The sequence below is a fragment of the Chaetodon trifascialis genome, chromosome 12 (genome assembly GCF_039877785.1).
Source record: "Chaetodon trifascialis isolate fChaTrf1 chromosome 12, fChaTrf1.hap1, whole genome shotgun sequence".
In the NCBI taxonomy this organism is placed as follows: Eukaryota; Metazoa; Chordata; class Actinopteri; order Chaetodontiformes; family Chaetodontidae; genus Chaetodon; species Chaetodon trifascialis.
In genome coordinates, this window is record NC_092067.1 from 10,500,325 (window position 1) to 10,513,773 (window position 13,449).

The 13,449-nt window shown below is 42.4% G+C and overlaps 2 protein-coding genes across 2 annotated transcripts; one reads left to right on the plus strand and one right to left on the minus strand.

Moving 5' to 3' along the window:
- Positions 1 to 424: 424 nt before the first annotated feature.
- trim13 (tripartite motif containing 13) lies at positions 425 to 4,011 on the minus strand. Its single transcript, XM_070975559.1, has one exon. The coding sequence runs from the start codon at positions 3,399 to 3,401 to the stop codon at positions 2,157 to 2,159; it is 1,245 nt and encodes a 414-aa protein (XP_070831660.1). The 5' UTR covers positions 3,402 to 4,011; the 3' UTR covers positions 425 to 2,156.
- Positions 4,012 to 4,325: 314 nt separating this feature from the next.
- spryd7b (SPRY domain containing 7b) lies at positions 4,326 to 13,400 on the plus strand. Its single transcript, XM_070975564.1, has 5 exons — positions 4,326 to 5,098; positions 6,550 to 6,666; positions 7,046 to 7,212; positions 9,422 to 9,524; positions 12,204 to 13,400. The coding sequence occupies exons 1-5, from the start codon at positions 4,993 to 4,995 to the stop codon at positions 12,299 to 12,301; spliced, it is 591 nt and encodes a 196-aa protein (XP_070831665.1). The 5' UTR covers positions 4,326 to 4,992; the 3' UTR covers positions 12,302 to 13,400.
- The last annotated feature ends 49 nt before the right edge of the window (positions 13,401 to 13,449 follow it).

Below are 13,449 nucleotides of genomic sequence, written 5' to 3' on the forward strand. Positions count from 1 at the left end.
AATTGAAAAGAATACAAAATTGAGTATAATAAGTATTATTTTGGAAGACGGACTTAAAAATATCATTTGTGTGCGCGCGCGCGCGCCGTTTATATAACCACGTCAATGTAATTCATAGTCATTTATTTTGGAAATTATTAAATTCTTGTACCCTTTTTTGTGCCGTCATTTAAATTGAATGCATGCCTGACTTATGTTTAGAAAAGCTGCCCGTGTCGTTCCGTCCTGTACGGCCTGAAATCCCAAATTTTCAATCTTAAACCTTTGAAGCTTCACTTTTTTTTTCTTTAAACTGCCGTGAGTTAATGCACATTTACCTGCTCTCTTTTTTATCGGCGGTGCTTATTTTAATGACCTGTGTATTTGTAGAATAGCACGTCTGCTTTATATTTCACAACCGCTTTTTTTTTTTTTTTTTAAAGGAAAGGAAAAAAAGTGAAAATTGACTAGTGTATAAAATGAACATTAGGAAATACTATGGAAAATGGTGCTGTAAACACAGGACTAATAAAACAGGTCTTCACCGTTGACTACCAGAACACGCTGGCCCACAGTGAAAAGGTCAAAGTGCGTAACAGTAACCTGTCACTTATTAAATGGATATTTATTCACTTATGTGGATATTTAGTAATTTTGATTGACGAAATCGATGGAGACTTGCAGTTTATTTGAATTCATCCTCACCATACACCCTCCTTTGATACAGAGGGGCTGACCGCGCGACCCGGCTGTAGACATCAGGTTAAAGACATTTTTCAGGAAAGTCCTAGTTATGCAGTTATTCACATAGTTTTCCTCCATTTGGATCGAGTTAACGTTTTCAGGTTATATTTAAATTTGCGTGCCGTGACAATTAAAATATTAATGTAGAGTGATACATTTATTCTCATCCTATATTTGCCTGGCAACAGAAGGCTATATATATGTACATGCGTGCCATGACGTACATCCTGAAAAATGGTCAGTGCTGACATCACGGATTCACTTTGAGGTCTGATTTTAGGGTTATTTTTCTTTTCTTGTTCCAAAAATGCCTCTCCTCCTAGACCAGTTAATTAATAAATAAAGGGCTAACTGATCAATGCACAACTCATGGTTTGTCCTTTTGCTCTGACCTATTTTAATAAAAATCACTGTTGGCCAAAAGCCAAATATCTCACTGAGCTTCCCTGAATTTAAAATTCATTTTAATTACTTGCATTTACCCACATAATACCATCTTGACTTTGCCCTCACACGTCAGGTTTCTACAAATTCACATGCATAGCAGAAAAAAGGCCTGCACTGTACTTTTAACGTAACAGCCTGCAGATGTTTGCCTTTATAGACTGTACGAGTCATGCAAGGAATGAGTCACATGAACCTCCGCAAATAAATCTTGTGTTGCGATATAGTGAGTGCCCAGCACACCTGACAAGCCTGTCCCCTTCCCCATGTTTTTACCATCACTGATAGAAAGAATACAGCTGTCACTTTTGTCGGTTTCATGAAAGCATCTCAGTCACAGGACAGTGTTTTCTTCCCTTCTTGCACTGCGTCTGCAGCCTGGTGAATATTTCACACGGCCCTGTTATGCAACGTCTGTAACCTTGAAGAGGTTGCAGCATCACTGTGGTGCGGACGCGCTCTGCGGGGAAGAGGCCAGGGATTGCACTATATGTCTCTTTTTACTCGTTCGCTTGCTTCATAGAAAAGCGTGTGACCCTAAATAGTTGGCTGATTTGGCCCGTCGCACTAAATGAAAACAAACATGGAGGTGACTTAGATTTCTCAGTTTTATTTAGAAAGATGATCCTGGACATGTATAAATTTGTCTTATCAAGAAAAAGAGAAAATAGATTGCACATCCGTGGACAGAAATATGGGATAGTGTCTATCTGATGGAGACGTGCGACACAACCTCTGAGGATTAAGGGTTGATTCTGTTTGATTCTATGGCTTCATTGAGGCTGGAGTTTTTTTGGGGGGGGGGGGGGGGGGGGGGTGCAAAAAGATAAGACACTGCAAAAAAAAAAAAAAAGAAAGAAAAAACCTGGGTAAAGAAGTGTTTCCATATATTCATGTGCATATCCGTCACGAGTTCAATGCATCTCACGGGTGACTTGGATAGCAATTGGTGGCTGTGAGTGTGTGGCAGATGTGCCACAGTCTAATTATTAAAACAACTTGCAACTGCCGATAAAATTGACAGCGGAGTCAATTAAGTTTGCGATGCATTCCTGACCTGCGCCCAGTAAACTCGTGTACATGTCAGTCATGTCCCGCAGGTACGCACCAGTGTGGGTAAGGTGCGAGGACACTGCAGACAGAAACGGTTCAATCTGTGCAGGCAGGTAGGCTGCAAGGTTGTGTGGCTGCAGCAGGAGCAGTGCCGGCAGGGACAAACTCAGAAGAAGAAGGGTGATCCATCTAAGCGCCGCCATCCGTGAGCCCCGCACTCGGTGGGAGCCACTCTCGTGGGGGACTGATATCTTGTCCACCTCTCTGAGCCTCAGCGAGTCCCACTTTTTAACATCGAAATTGCGCACAAGGGGACCGACGTCCATGTCTTTGCGAGAGGGCAGCAGAGTCTCCCTAAGGACCCCCAACTTCTCCCGAAAGTCCTGCATCTGCTGCAGAAAGCACAGGGGGTCGGAGACGCTCCTGAAAGACTCGGCGATGCTGAGCGCCCGCCTGTGCTCCTCCATCGCTGCGCTCAGCTTGCTGATCTCCGGGTCGTATGCTTGCAACACCACCAGCTTCAGTGTTTCGAAATCGGAGAGGATCTCATTCTTTTTGCATTCCAGCGCACTGATGAGTTTGTCGAAATAGTCTGTTACCTTCTCCGCGTCCTTGGTCACCGACTGAAGCGCCTTTTTCTTGCTGGCTTGCAGTGTCTCCAGGCAGGACAGGATGTCTGCGCTCTGCCAGCTCTCCACCCCGTGAAGCAGCTCTTCAAATGCTTCCTTTTCTCGTTCATACGCCTCCTCCAAGGAGCAGAATTTATGCCCTTTGTGGTCATCTGTTGTTGCGCAAAACCCACAAATGAGTTTCAAGTCCGTGGCGCAAAATATGTTGAGAGGCTGGCCGCAGTGTTGTTTACAAATAGACATCTTGGGATTAACCTTTATTTTGCTGTACTTCTCCACTATTCCACGCAGAGAATAGTTGATCTGCAGGCTGTTTGCGCCGTTGTGAGGGGTCTCCTTGCGGCATGTGGGGCACTTGAAAGGTGCTCTGAAAACGGGACCTCGGTTCCCTTCCAAGAGTCCCTCCAAGCATTTCTTGCAAAAGCTATGCGAGCACAGCAAAACCCGCGGGTCCTCGAAGAGCCCGCAGCAGATCGGGCACGTAAGCTCCTCTTCCAGCTGCTCCATGGCACCCTGTAAACACATTATCCAGGCGTCAAATCGGTGCTTCATTTAAGTCAAGAAAACCCAATAAATCAACACTTAATTAAACAGGCTACACAATACGCAGCCACACTCAGAGGGACGCTGCCCCATAAGGCAACACAGGCAATAAATTAAATACGAAAATGCTGAAGCATCGCAAAGGATACAGATTTTGCAGTCATGTGCCAGCTGTGTCTGGAGTACTCCCATCATCCTGAAAGTGAAACCGACTTGCATCGCTGTGCCCGCGTAAAAGGTTGGCAGGAGCCGTGCCAATGCCTCCGATTGCCCGTCTAACGTTAAACAGCATCCCTGCTTTTTGATGCCTTTCTGCAACCAGCTGTCGCGCTCAGAAACTAGCAAAAAGCAGGCTGGATACGAGTCAAAATCGTTAATAACTTTATAGGCGCAGACAACAGCCAACGATTTTCTCCTGGCTTTGTATAACAGAGGAGCAGGCAGTGGTTAGCTCAGATGAACCCTAAATTACCGCCGTCTCACCAAACCAATGCGACAAATTATCGACAAACAGGGCTCGCGTTCGCGTCGCTCCTGTTGGCAAGGTACTGAAGTAGGGCTGTGACAGATTTTGCAAGCGCATAGTAACATGCAACTACTGGACCAAAAGAATCACTCACCAGCTGCTGAGACGCACGGTGCAACGCAATCATGGCGCTTGTTGCTGTGCAGACTTCGCCCTTTCCGGGTAAAGAGTTAACTGTTTCAGTAACGTACGGAAAATTAAAATGCAGCATATTTTCTCCTTTTGCACGCAGATAAATCAGCCTTTGTATCAAAACGCCACCACATCAACGCCACAGGTGTCTGGAGTCTTTATTTCTTCTTTTTGGCACTTTAATTAAGGCATTGGGGTGTTTACGTTTTGGCTCCTGCTGGGTAATTTGCAGAGGATCCCTGCCGGTCGGATGGGGGGAGGGGCTGTTGCTATGCAAAACATTACAGCGTGAAAAACTGTCAACTAGGTTTTAGTCCCAGCTTTGCATCACGGGGTCTTTACACTGCCCCACTTCAGTCGCTCGTGTGTGTACTTGTTTCTACGTGCATCTGTTAACTCGATACAGGCGCCCAGCTGCACAAGCTGATATAAAAAGTAAACTTCGATGCGATGTCGCACTGAGCACAGAGGTGGCACTTTATCTTGAGCGCTATCAGCGAGCGGAGGCTGTGGAAAACTCAATTCACTTTGCCCCAGCAACACTGCGTCGGCTTCATGTTTCAGCCGTCTGAAATCAACCTCTGAGGATGCTCCTCAGCCATGAATGGCCAATTCGGCATTTGTCGACTAAACGTTTGATATATTTAAAAAATTCACGGTCTTTTCACTTGCGGTTATGTAACATCGATATCCAATAGTTACTTAGTCACGTGTAGAAATTTTGACCTTGATTTTCTTCCCTTGTTTCCATGCCATCAGGAGCAACTGCCTATCTTAGCCACTGTGATTGGATACAGTTGGGTAGCAGGGGTTTATGTAGCTCCGACCTCAGCCGCGGCGTGTCGCTGTTGTGTCAGGGGATTCTGACGTGTCAACGTCAAGCACTCTTTGGTCTAATGGCATGGGTTTGTTTCCGGATGTGTAGCTAGTATCTGATCAAGGATGGCTGCGATGTTTACGTGCTGTCTAGGTTGCTGCGGGGATGGCGGATCGGGTCATATTCCCCTCAAAGAAATGCCCACTGTTCAGTTGGACACTCACCACATGGGTAAGCTAGTTTGACTTTAATTCTCACATCTGATGTTCAGGCAGTTCATGTCTGCACGCGCCTTGTTGGCCGTGTGTGACATGTAGGTTTGCTACTTCCGCCGTCACCATTAACATTAGCTAGCTAACAGCTAGCTGCTCGTAGTGTTGTAATATTTGCAATTCTGTGTTGTTTTTTTTTAACTATATAGGAGATACAGTCGTGTGTACTAACATTTCGGCTTAAGATACTACCTCTAAGGTTATCACTTTGTTTAATATAAAGTGGCCAGACTTAAATACCGAAAGATAAGGCTACTCGTGACATTTCGCTCTTGTGACTAAACTGAAGACTCTGCTGTTAGCCATCAGCATTAACATTTCTATTTCACTAACTCAACTTCACACATCCCCTCCACACGCATTTAAGACCCCAGTTATACAACTAATCTAAATAATATTGTGTTTGCTGTGTTTTTCTCCAGTTCATTTACCACGTTAAAAGCATATTTACTCTTTGTCCCTCATTGAAAAACCCAGAGAGCATCAGTATGCAAATACTTTCTATCTGTAATATGTAAATATTAGACACAAGATGTCCCCTACTTCTCTGAAAAGTCTGGTCTCAGCAAATTTGCACAGGAAGATGGCAAAGTGGACATAATCGCCCACCAAACCAGCTGTGATGTCAGGAAACCCTGCTCATAGATGCATGTCTGATATTTAAAGTGAGCACAGAGAAACTTTTACGTCCACAGCAGATGAGTTTACATCATTACATCATTCTGCACAGTGAAGGTCAAAAATCCAAATGGAGACATAACAATAATAATAATTCTTTTGTGAGTTGAGGGGGGCTGAAGGTGTGATTCACCTCAGTTGTACTTCTTCTTGGTGGGGGTTTCATCAGGGAAATGCTTCAACTTGTTCTAAGAAAGTGCTTTAATCGTCAGTGTTGAAATACAACAATCGGTTTACAGGTTATCGAAAACAAACGTACCAGTAACAGAGAATGCAAATTAGCCAACAGCAGTTGGCTCAGAGCTGAAATGGTTAGTCGATGAATTGATCCTCAAAAAATTGAAAAAAAAATTGATAATCTAATAATGGCTTGTCATTTAAGAAGCAGGGACATTCTTTGTTTTCAGCTTCTCAGAGGATTCACTGCTTTTATGTGACATGCATGATCGCTAATTTAATATTTTTGCAGATTGGTCACACATGATACCAGTTGCTTATTAGCATGCATATTAGCAGAATATTAGTTACTAATATTCCTTACTACCAATAAACAGTAATTAGGAGGTTATTGAGGGAAAATGGTCTATGGGCGTTTTTCACCATTCACTGGTATTTTAAAGACTAAGCAAGTGATTAATCAACATAAATATTTAGCAGATTATCCAACAATGAGAATGGTCACTAAATTAGTTTTATGAATTGTGTTTTTACTGCTTTGCCTTTGTTCTGCAGGTACAGACGTTGTCATTGTAAAGAGCGGCCGGAGGATATGTGGCACTGGAGGCTGTCTGGCCAACGCTCCTCTGCACCAGAACAAAAGTTATTTTGAGTTTAAGATCCAGTCCACCGGTAAGCTCTTGGCTTGTAGCTCCTGCCTTTTTTTTTTTTTTTTTCCTTACCCGATTGACTTTTGCTGGTACAGTCCCAGTGGGTGTTATTGATGCAGCCATGCAGCAGTTTTTAGTAGCTACACCATCTTGTGACTCCACGTTCATGTTGACAGTGAAAGTAAACACTTTCTGAAAGCTTTCTTTCATATACGACCTTAAGCACAGCTATTCATGCAGCTCCACATTAGCTTCAGACTCTTTTTATCAGCATTCAATTGCGAACGTGCTGTGCTTGTGAATCCTGTCCCTACATTTAATAAAGAATTCTAAATCAATTTTAGTTTTTGTGGTGAAATGAGTGTTTTAGAATCAGACTCAGGACTGTGTTTTGTGTTTAGGTGTGTGGGGAATAGGTGTGGCTACGCAGAAAGTGAATCTTAATCAAGTGCCTATGGGCAGAGACACAAACAGCCTCGTCCTGAGGCATGATGGGTCTGTGTACCACAATAATGAAGAGAAAAATCGTCTCCCCGCAAACAGCCTTCCTCAGGAGGGTGACATTGTGGTAAGTACAACATTTATTTTACTTAATCTGGAATTGATGACCTTATCTTTGAATCCTATAGACAAGTCAGGCTGTTTCTGTGGGGGCTAAATGTGCTTCATGGTTGCTGACATCTGTTTTTTTTTAATCAGTTTAGTCTGTAGACATAATTGAGCTGTTTGGGGGCATCTCAACTGCATTTATGTGGCAGAAGACCCAAAGTATATTATATAAGTGCAACAGTCAGTGTACCACGGGGACATGTCTATCAAGTACATTTCCACGCAGCAGCAACAGACACACACACCGACGCAGCAGGCAGCAGAGGAGGCTTTTCTGTAACAACAAAACCAGCTGAGCTGGTGTTGGAGTGTGAAGTGTGAAGATAACCTCAGGTCTGGCTCTGTGAGATGACACAAAAGCAACGTGAAAAAACAGTTGCCCACATCCAGCCTACTGCTCTTCTTATTTAACTGGCTTCAAATGAGGCTTAACATCCACATGGCTTCTCATGACCGTCCGTCAACATTAAATACAACAACATCGCTCCAGTTCCAGTTCTATGAGCATGTGCAATGATAGTCACGTGGTCTAAAAAGGGCCTTCTGCTTGGGCTTAAATTTGCCAAAATTGCTGTTTCACATCAGTTTATACTCAACAGATTTTTCATATGCAGTTACGACATCTATTTTCTGTTCACCCTCTCTCAGGACTCAGTCATTTTGTAAAATGCGATGTTAATAAGCACAGATTCAGGTCTGAAAAGGTGGATTGTTGCTGCAGTACAAAACCCAGCTTGCAGGGCAGGAGCTGTAAAACACATGCAAAGCTCTCACTGTCAGCAAGCATGTCATTATCTGCACAACGTAGTGTTTAACCGATTGTACCTGACATAATAAGGCAAATATTGTTTCTTCCTTTCCTCAAACCTAAACTACAAAGACATCCAAAAACAGTCTGTCTTTTTGCCTAGTCATGTAATTTTATGATACTGTATGATCCTTCTGAAGACGAGATCGAATCACTGTAAAGAGATACAACTGCTACTGCTGGCACTGCAAACTTGGTGACTTTGGCGACCCCTCAAGTCCTTCAATGGCAGAAACGCACATACAGTTACTAGACAGAGCAAACGCATGTATACAGATGAACATGTCATGCTGCAAACCTGGGTAATAATACAGGAATGAACGTGTGTGACGTGTAATGAGAATGATCAGGAGCTGAATTGAGTGATGCTTGCTCGTTTAGGCTTAGTTGTACCTTTCCTTTGCCAGAGCTAATGTACAGGATATTCAATATGAACCCCTGTGCATGAGTGGCATCTGATACTATACGGCCCCTGTAAAGTTCATGATCCTCAATACCTCTGTGATACTTTTTGTGGTCATTTAACAAAAAATTGCATGGCATACCACAATATCTGAAAAACAAAAGAAAACAGCTGAACAAAAGGGTTTTTAGAGCTTTATTTTAAACCAATGAGCACGAATGTACAAAATGACTGAGTGATGCCTGCATGCAGATGTACAATTTACAGTTTATGTTTGTCACATTGCATGAGAGTTGTGATTGGTCATGAGCGGACTGACCACAGACTGTCGATGAGTGAGTGACCACAGTTTGTGACTACTAGCCCACAGGGTCATGAAGCACTGTGCAAAACCGTCATATATTGTTACCCATTCACTTTATCACTTATTCGTGGAAGAATGAGCATAAAAACAAACTGTGACTGTGTTCAGCACGGACTTATTTTCGGTATGTAGGCCTTCATTGGCGGTTTTTGACTCACACATATTTCGGTGCAATTTTGACTCTTTGTCAAACAAGTTTGCCATGAAGGCCGGCCTGATTTTCTCTTCAGTGTTAAGAGTATATACAATGCTTAAACGTACTTGCGCAATCAGCCGATGACTAATATAAAGTATTTGCAAAGTCCTTGATATTAAAAAAACAAAACAAAACATGTTTGATCCACCAGAAAATGCTAATGTTCTAATGTTTTAATGTGTCATTTTGAGTCAGATGGTTGACCTGCTCGGATGGATGGAAGTGTCAGTGACCGTAATTACGCTGTGATAATTATAGCTTAAGCCGTCATGGTCCAGTAGGAGAACGTGTCAGTGGAGGAAGTAGAGGAAAGCAAAGAACACTGTGGGATTAAATCATATGCGTACCTTGTTTTTGGCTTTCCCACTCTGATTCCCTTTTTGTTTTTGTTCCTCAGGGCATCACGTATGACCACGTGGAGCTGAATTTGTATCTGAATGGAAAGAACATGCATTGTCCTGCTTCAGGGATTCGAGGCACCGTGTACCCTGTTGTTTATGGTAAGTTTATTTGTTGGCTTGACGTACTTTCAAGGTTACCAAGGTTTGTAAATTATTGTTATGTGAAAATGACTGAGAAACACTCAGAAATGCCATTATGGCAGTTACAATTTTATTCCACTAGAGGGCGGTGTTTGTTCATTTTTACTTAACACTGCTCACATCAGGCTGGCTTTTTATTTGCATATTTGACTACAGTCAGATTCCACACATCCAGGATTGAGTAATGGGGACTAGTCTAAACACAGCCTTTAGCAGGAAGGGACAGTGTTGCCACAGAGGATCAAGACATGCAGGTTTTACTCTGGTCAAAGGTCACAGCTGATGATTTCATAGGCTGGCTTCTTCTTTCTGGTTGACGCTAAGCTAGTCAGTGAAATCAGCTCGTGATTTTCTGTTGGAAAGAAAACATGTCGGCTTTTGGGACTTAGTGGCAGCTTTTTCCTGTTCTTGTCCTCCAGCAGCACTAATGCAGAAAAAGTAGTGACTTTGTTTGAGCTGCCTTGTGCAAATAGCCTTTGTTTTTAAAGCACTGCTAATACTTCTGAGCTAGAAAATGTGTCTGTGTGATCACAGATGGGCACAAATACATCAAAAAGTATCCTGTGTCAAATGCTTCCTCATCATTTAGGAGCCTCGATGTGGGTCTGACCTTAAACCCCCTGCAGTGAAAAGATGAGCTCTGCTGATGTCTCACATCACTGATTTGAAATGGTGAATCAGGATGTATCGTGGAGGTGGGAGGCTGTGAATTCAGGGGTGCATGCTGGGTAATTTCTGTCAGTCAGAGCAACCATTGACTGACTGAGTGAACAGCCAGTTGAAATGCAGCAGGGGGAACTAAACAATTGGGCGTCAGTGGTGCATTAGTTCTATCAGAGGACATTGAGACTGGGCAATTAGCAGATGCTTTTTTCAAGGGTAATAAATATAACCACAGTGGTATAAGCAGATTTCTAAGAACTCCAGTGCAAAAGACACAAAACCGTACCATGACAACAGAGTGTGATGCAGTACAAAAAAGGCAAAGAGAAGCAATACCAACCAGTATCAACAACCATTCTCCTTTGTGCGCCCGCTAACACTGCAGTCATCCCTTTCCGTTTTATTTGATTTTCAGCACAACTAACATTTCATCTTTGTTACTGAACCAACACAAAAGCCCGCCAGATAACACTTTACTATGTTGTGGTTTAGCATCATTCTGTAAGCCTGCCTTAGCTTGTAATATCTGATCATCTTTTCATTGCATAACTATCTTTGGGGGAATTTGCACCGAACACCAAAACAGCTTCTTCGCAAACTGGTCACAAGGAACACAAATGAAATCTGGTAGTTGACGGGACACGTCACTGGATTCACTTGAGGTCAGCCAAAGACTGTGATTAGGTTACAGTTTAAGCCTGAGGATGATAATGTGTTTTATATGAGAATAAAATGACATATGAAATACTTTATTTTACGTATGTCAAATAAGTAAATAATAAGTAATTAAATCTGTACTTTAAATGTATTTAATTGAAATACTGCCCATCTCTGATCATCTGATCAGAAAGTCACTCTTGATGCCTTCATAAGTATCATCTCACACTGTCCAGTGAATTTCTGTTGAGTTGTATATGTACAGTAATATTGTTCATGTTTAAAGGACTAATAAGCACAGGAACACACTCCGCTTTCACTTTTCCATAAGTACTCTGTTAATCTGGTGTGTTTTTGGATGAAACTGTGCCTGCCTGTGCATGATTGAATGCCAATGATGCCATAAAATACAGATTTTTCAGGTTTTCTGTCATTGCACCCTGAGTTAGGTCTATAATTAGACTGAATAAAAATGACAAGATTTAATTAAGCTGCTAATGGAAAACCCTAAAATTGTATCCTACCCACCCCCAAAGTTTTTAGCGATTTATTTCCACGAGCTGCAGTGGCATAGCTCAGTTTTCTCAGTCAGATGACAGTTAACACCTCTGCTGTTCGCACGACACAACAAGTGCACTATAGGTTGCTTTGCGACTTGTCACTGCAGAGTGTTTGGCCTGGAGGTGATGCTGCTCCTCTAACTGAGAACTGATTCATGAGATTAGCGCATACTAACTGCATGCTAACTGTGAATTCCAAGCTAAAGTTGAGTTAATAACCTTCCGGCATCCAAAGAGGTCAGTATTAACAGGCTTTTACAAAACGTAACATTTTCCAGTATGCTGAGAGATTATGTTGAAATGGTTGCTGTTACGAGGCATTTGACCTCGTTTCTGCAGAACAAATAACTTTGCAGAGTAAACAAGAAGGATGTCGGGTGTTTCAAAGGCCTTTCCAGGGAGTCCTGGGTACATTTAGAATTTTGACTGAGAAATATAATAAACAGATGTTTCATTTGGTCACTTTTTGTCATATATTTGAAACTACTGTATATTTGGAATTTCCCCTTATGGGACTAATAGAGGAATATTGAATTGACCTTCATTTATCCATCAGGCCTGACTTTAGATGCATCATGTGGCCGAGCATCACCCATTTGATGTAGTCGTGGTACCAAAATAACATCTTGGGTTGGAGTCTTTGCGCCAACTTTAAAGACATACTGAAACAGGGTTAGGGTTCAATACATGTGATGTGATTTAAACTGAAATGCTGCAAATTTAAAAACATTTACACGATGTCTTTCTTTTGTTCCAGTGGATGACAGTGCCATCTTAGACTGCCAGTTTAGTGACTTCTATCACACAGCTCCACAAGGATTCGAGAAGATCCTGTTCGAACAACAAATCTTCTAAAGGAGCACCTCAGCCTCAGCCCCTCGTTACGTCGTCATCCTCCCTTATATTTCATAGCAACCTCTGTGACACTACAGTTTGACCTTGATTGGATAATATCTTTGTGTGTGGCCGTAATGCCTCTTGTTTTGTTTCCCGTGATTACTCTGTCTCTGCTGCTGCCGCTGCTGCTCTGGGATGACGTTGGAGCATCGAAGGAGTGGGGATTGCTGAACATTGGTCAGCCACCATGGGCTGGTAGAGCCTGCGCTGAGGGAAACCTGTCAAATCATTACCTTGTGTCAGTGGTAATCACCCCTTATTAACTGAAACGCTTTCAATTGCTGCTTACATTCTCAATCTGTGTGGAGATGCCAGACAGCGGATGTAATGGTAAAAGGTTCCCATCGTTCAGGATCAGAAGCCATGTTTCTTTACACTTAAGTTTTTGAATATTTAATCCCCCAAATTCCATACTGACATCCCAGCATACGCCTTTTATTTAATTCTATTTATCTGAGTCACAGATCAAAGTCGCATGTCTTTTTGGTTTGCCAGCAAGAGTTTGTGGACTAATGAAGGATCAGCCGTCAAAATGACACATCAGTCAACAGCTTCCCATGCACTTTTATGTCGCCTTCTTTAATTAAAAATACAAGACAAAGCGGGGATATTGCAACACTCTTTAATTCATGTCACCGGCTCAGTTTGAGCTGACGCAGAGAAGGTTTCAAGCACTAACTCCAGTAAACCAGTACACATTCCAGGGGACAGCCAGTGACTTTTCACTGAGGGATGCTGAGGTGCTGGAAAATGCCACCAATTTAGATTGATTTCGCTTTTCTAAACAGCCCTCGAGTTTCCCCACACTTTCCCCTGCCCTCAAATCTTTTATGATGTATTATATTCTAAGTAGAATATCACCAGAGCTGGTGCTGTTTGTCTCTGATCAGAGATACATGGTTAGAAATGTCAATCTGTTGTGTTGTATTGGCATTGCATATCTGCTGCTGAAGTGTGACATATATTTCAAATGCTTGTCTTTGTTTGCACTAATGACGTTACTGTACAAGCAAATCCAAATATTGTTGATTGATTAAACTTTTTTGTCTGGAGGCATCCTTTCGTCACAGTCCTGTCGTGTTTTTTTTTTTTTTTTGGCTTGTTAA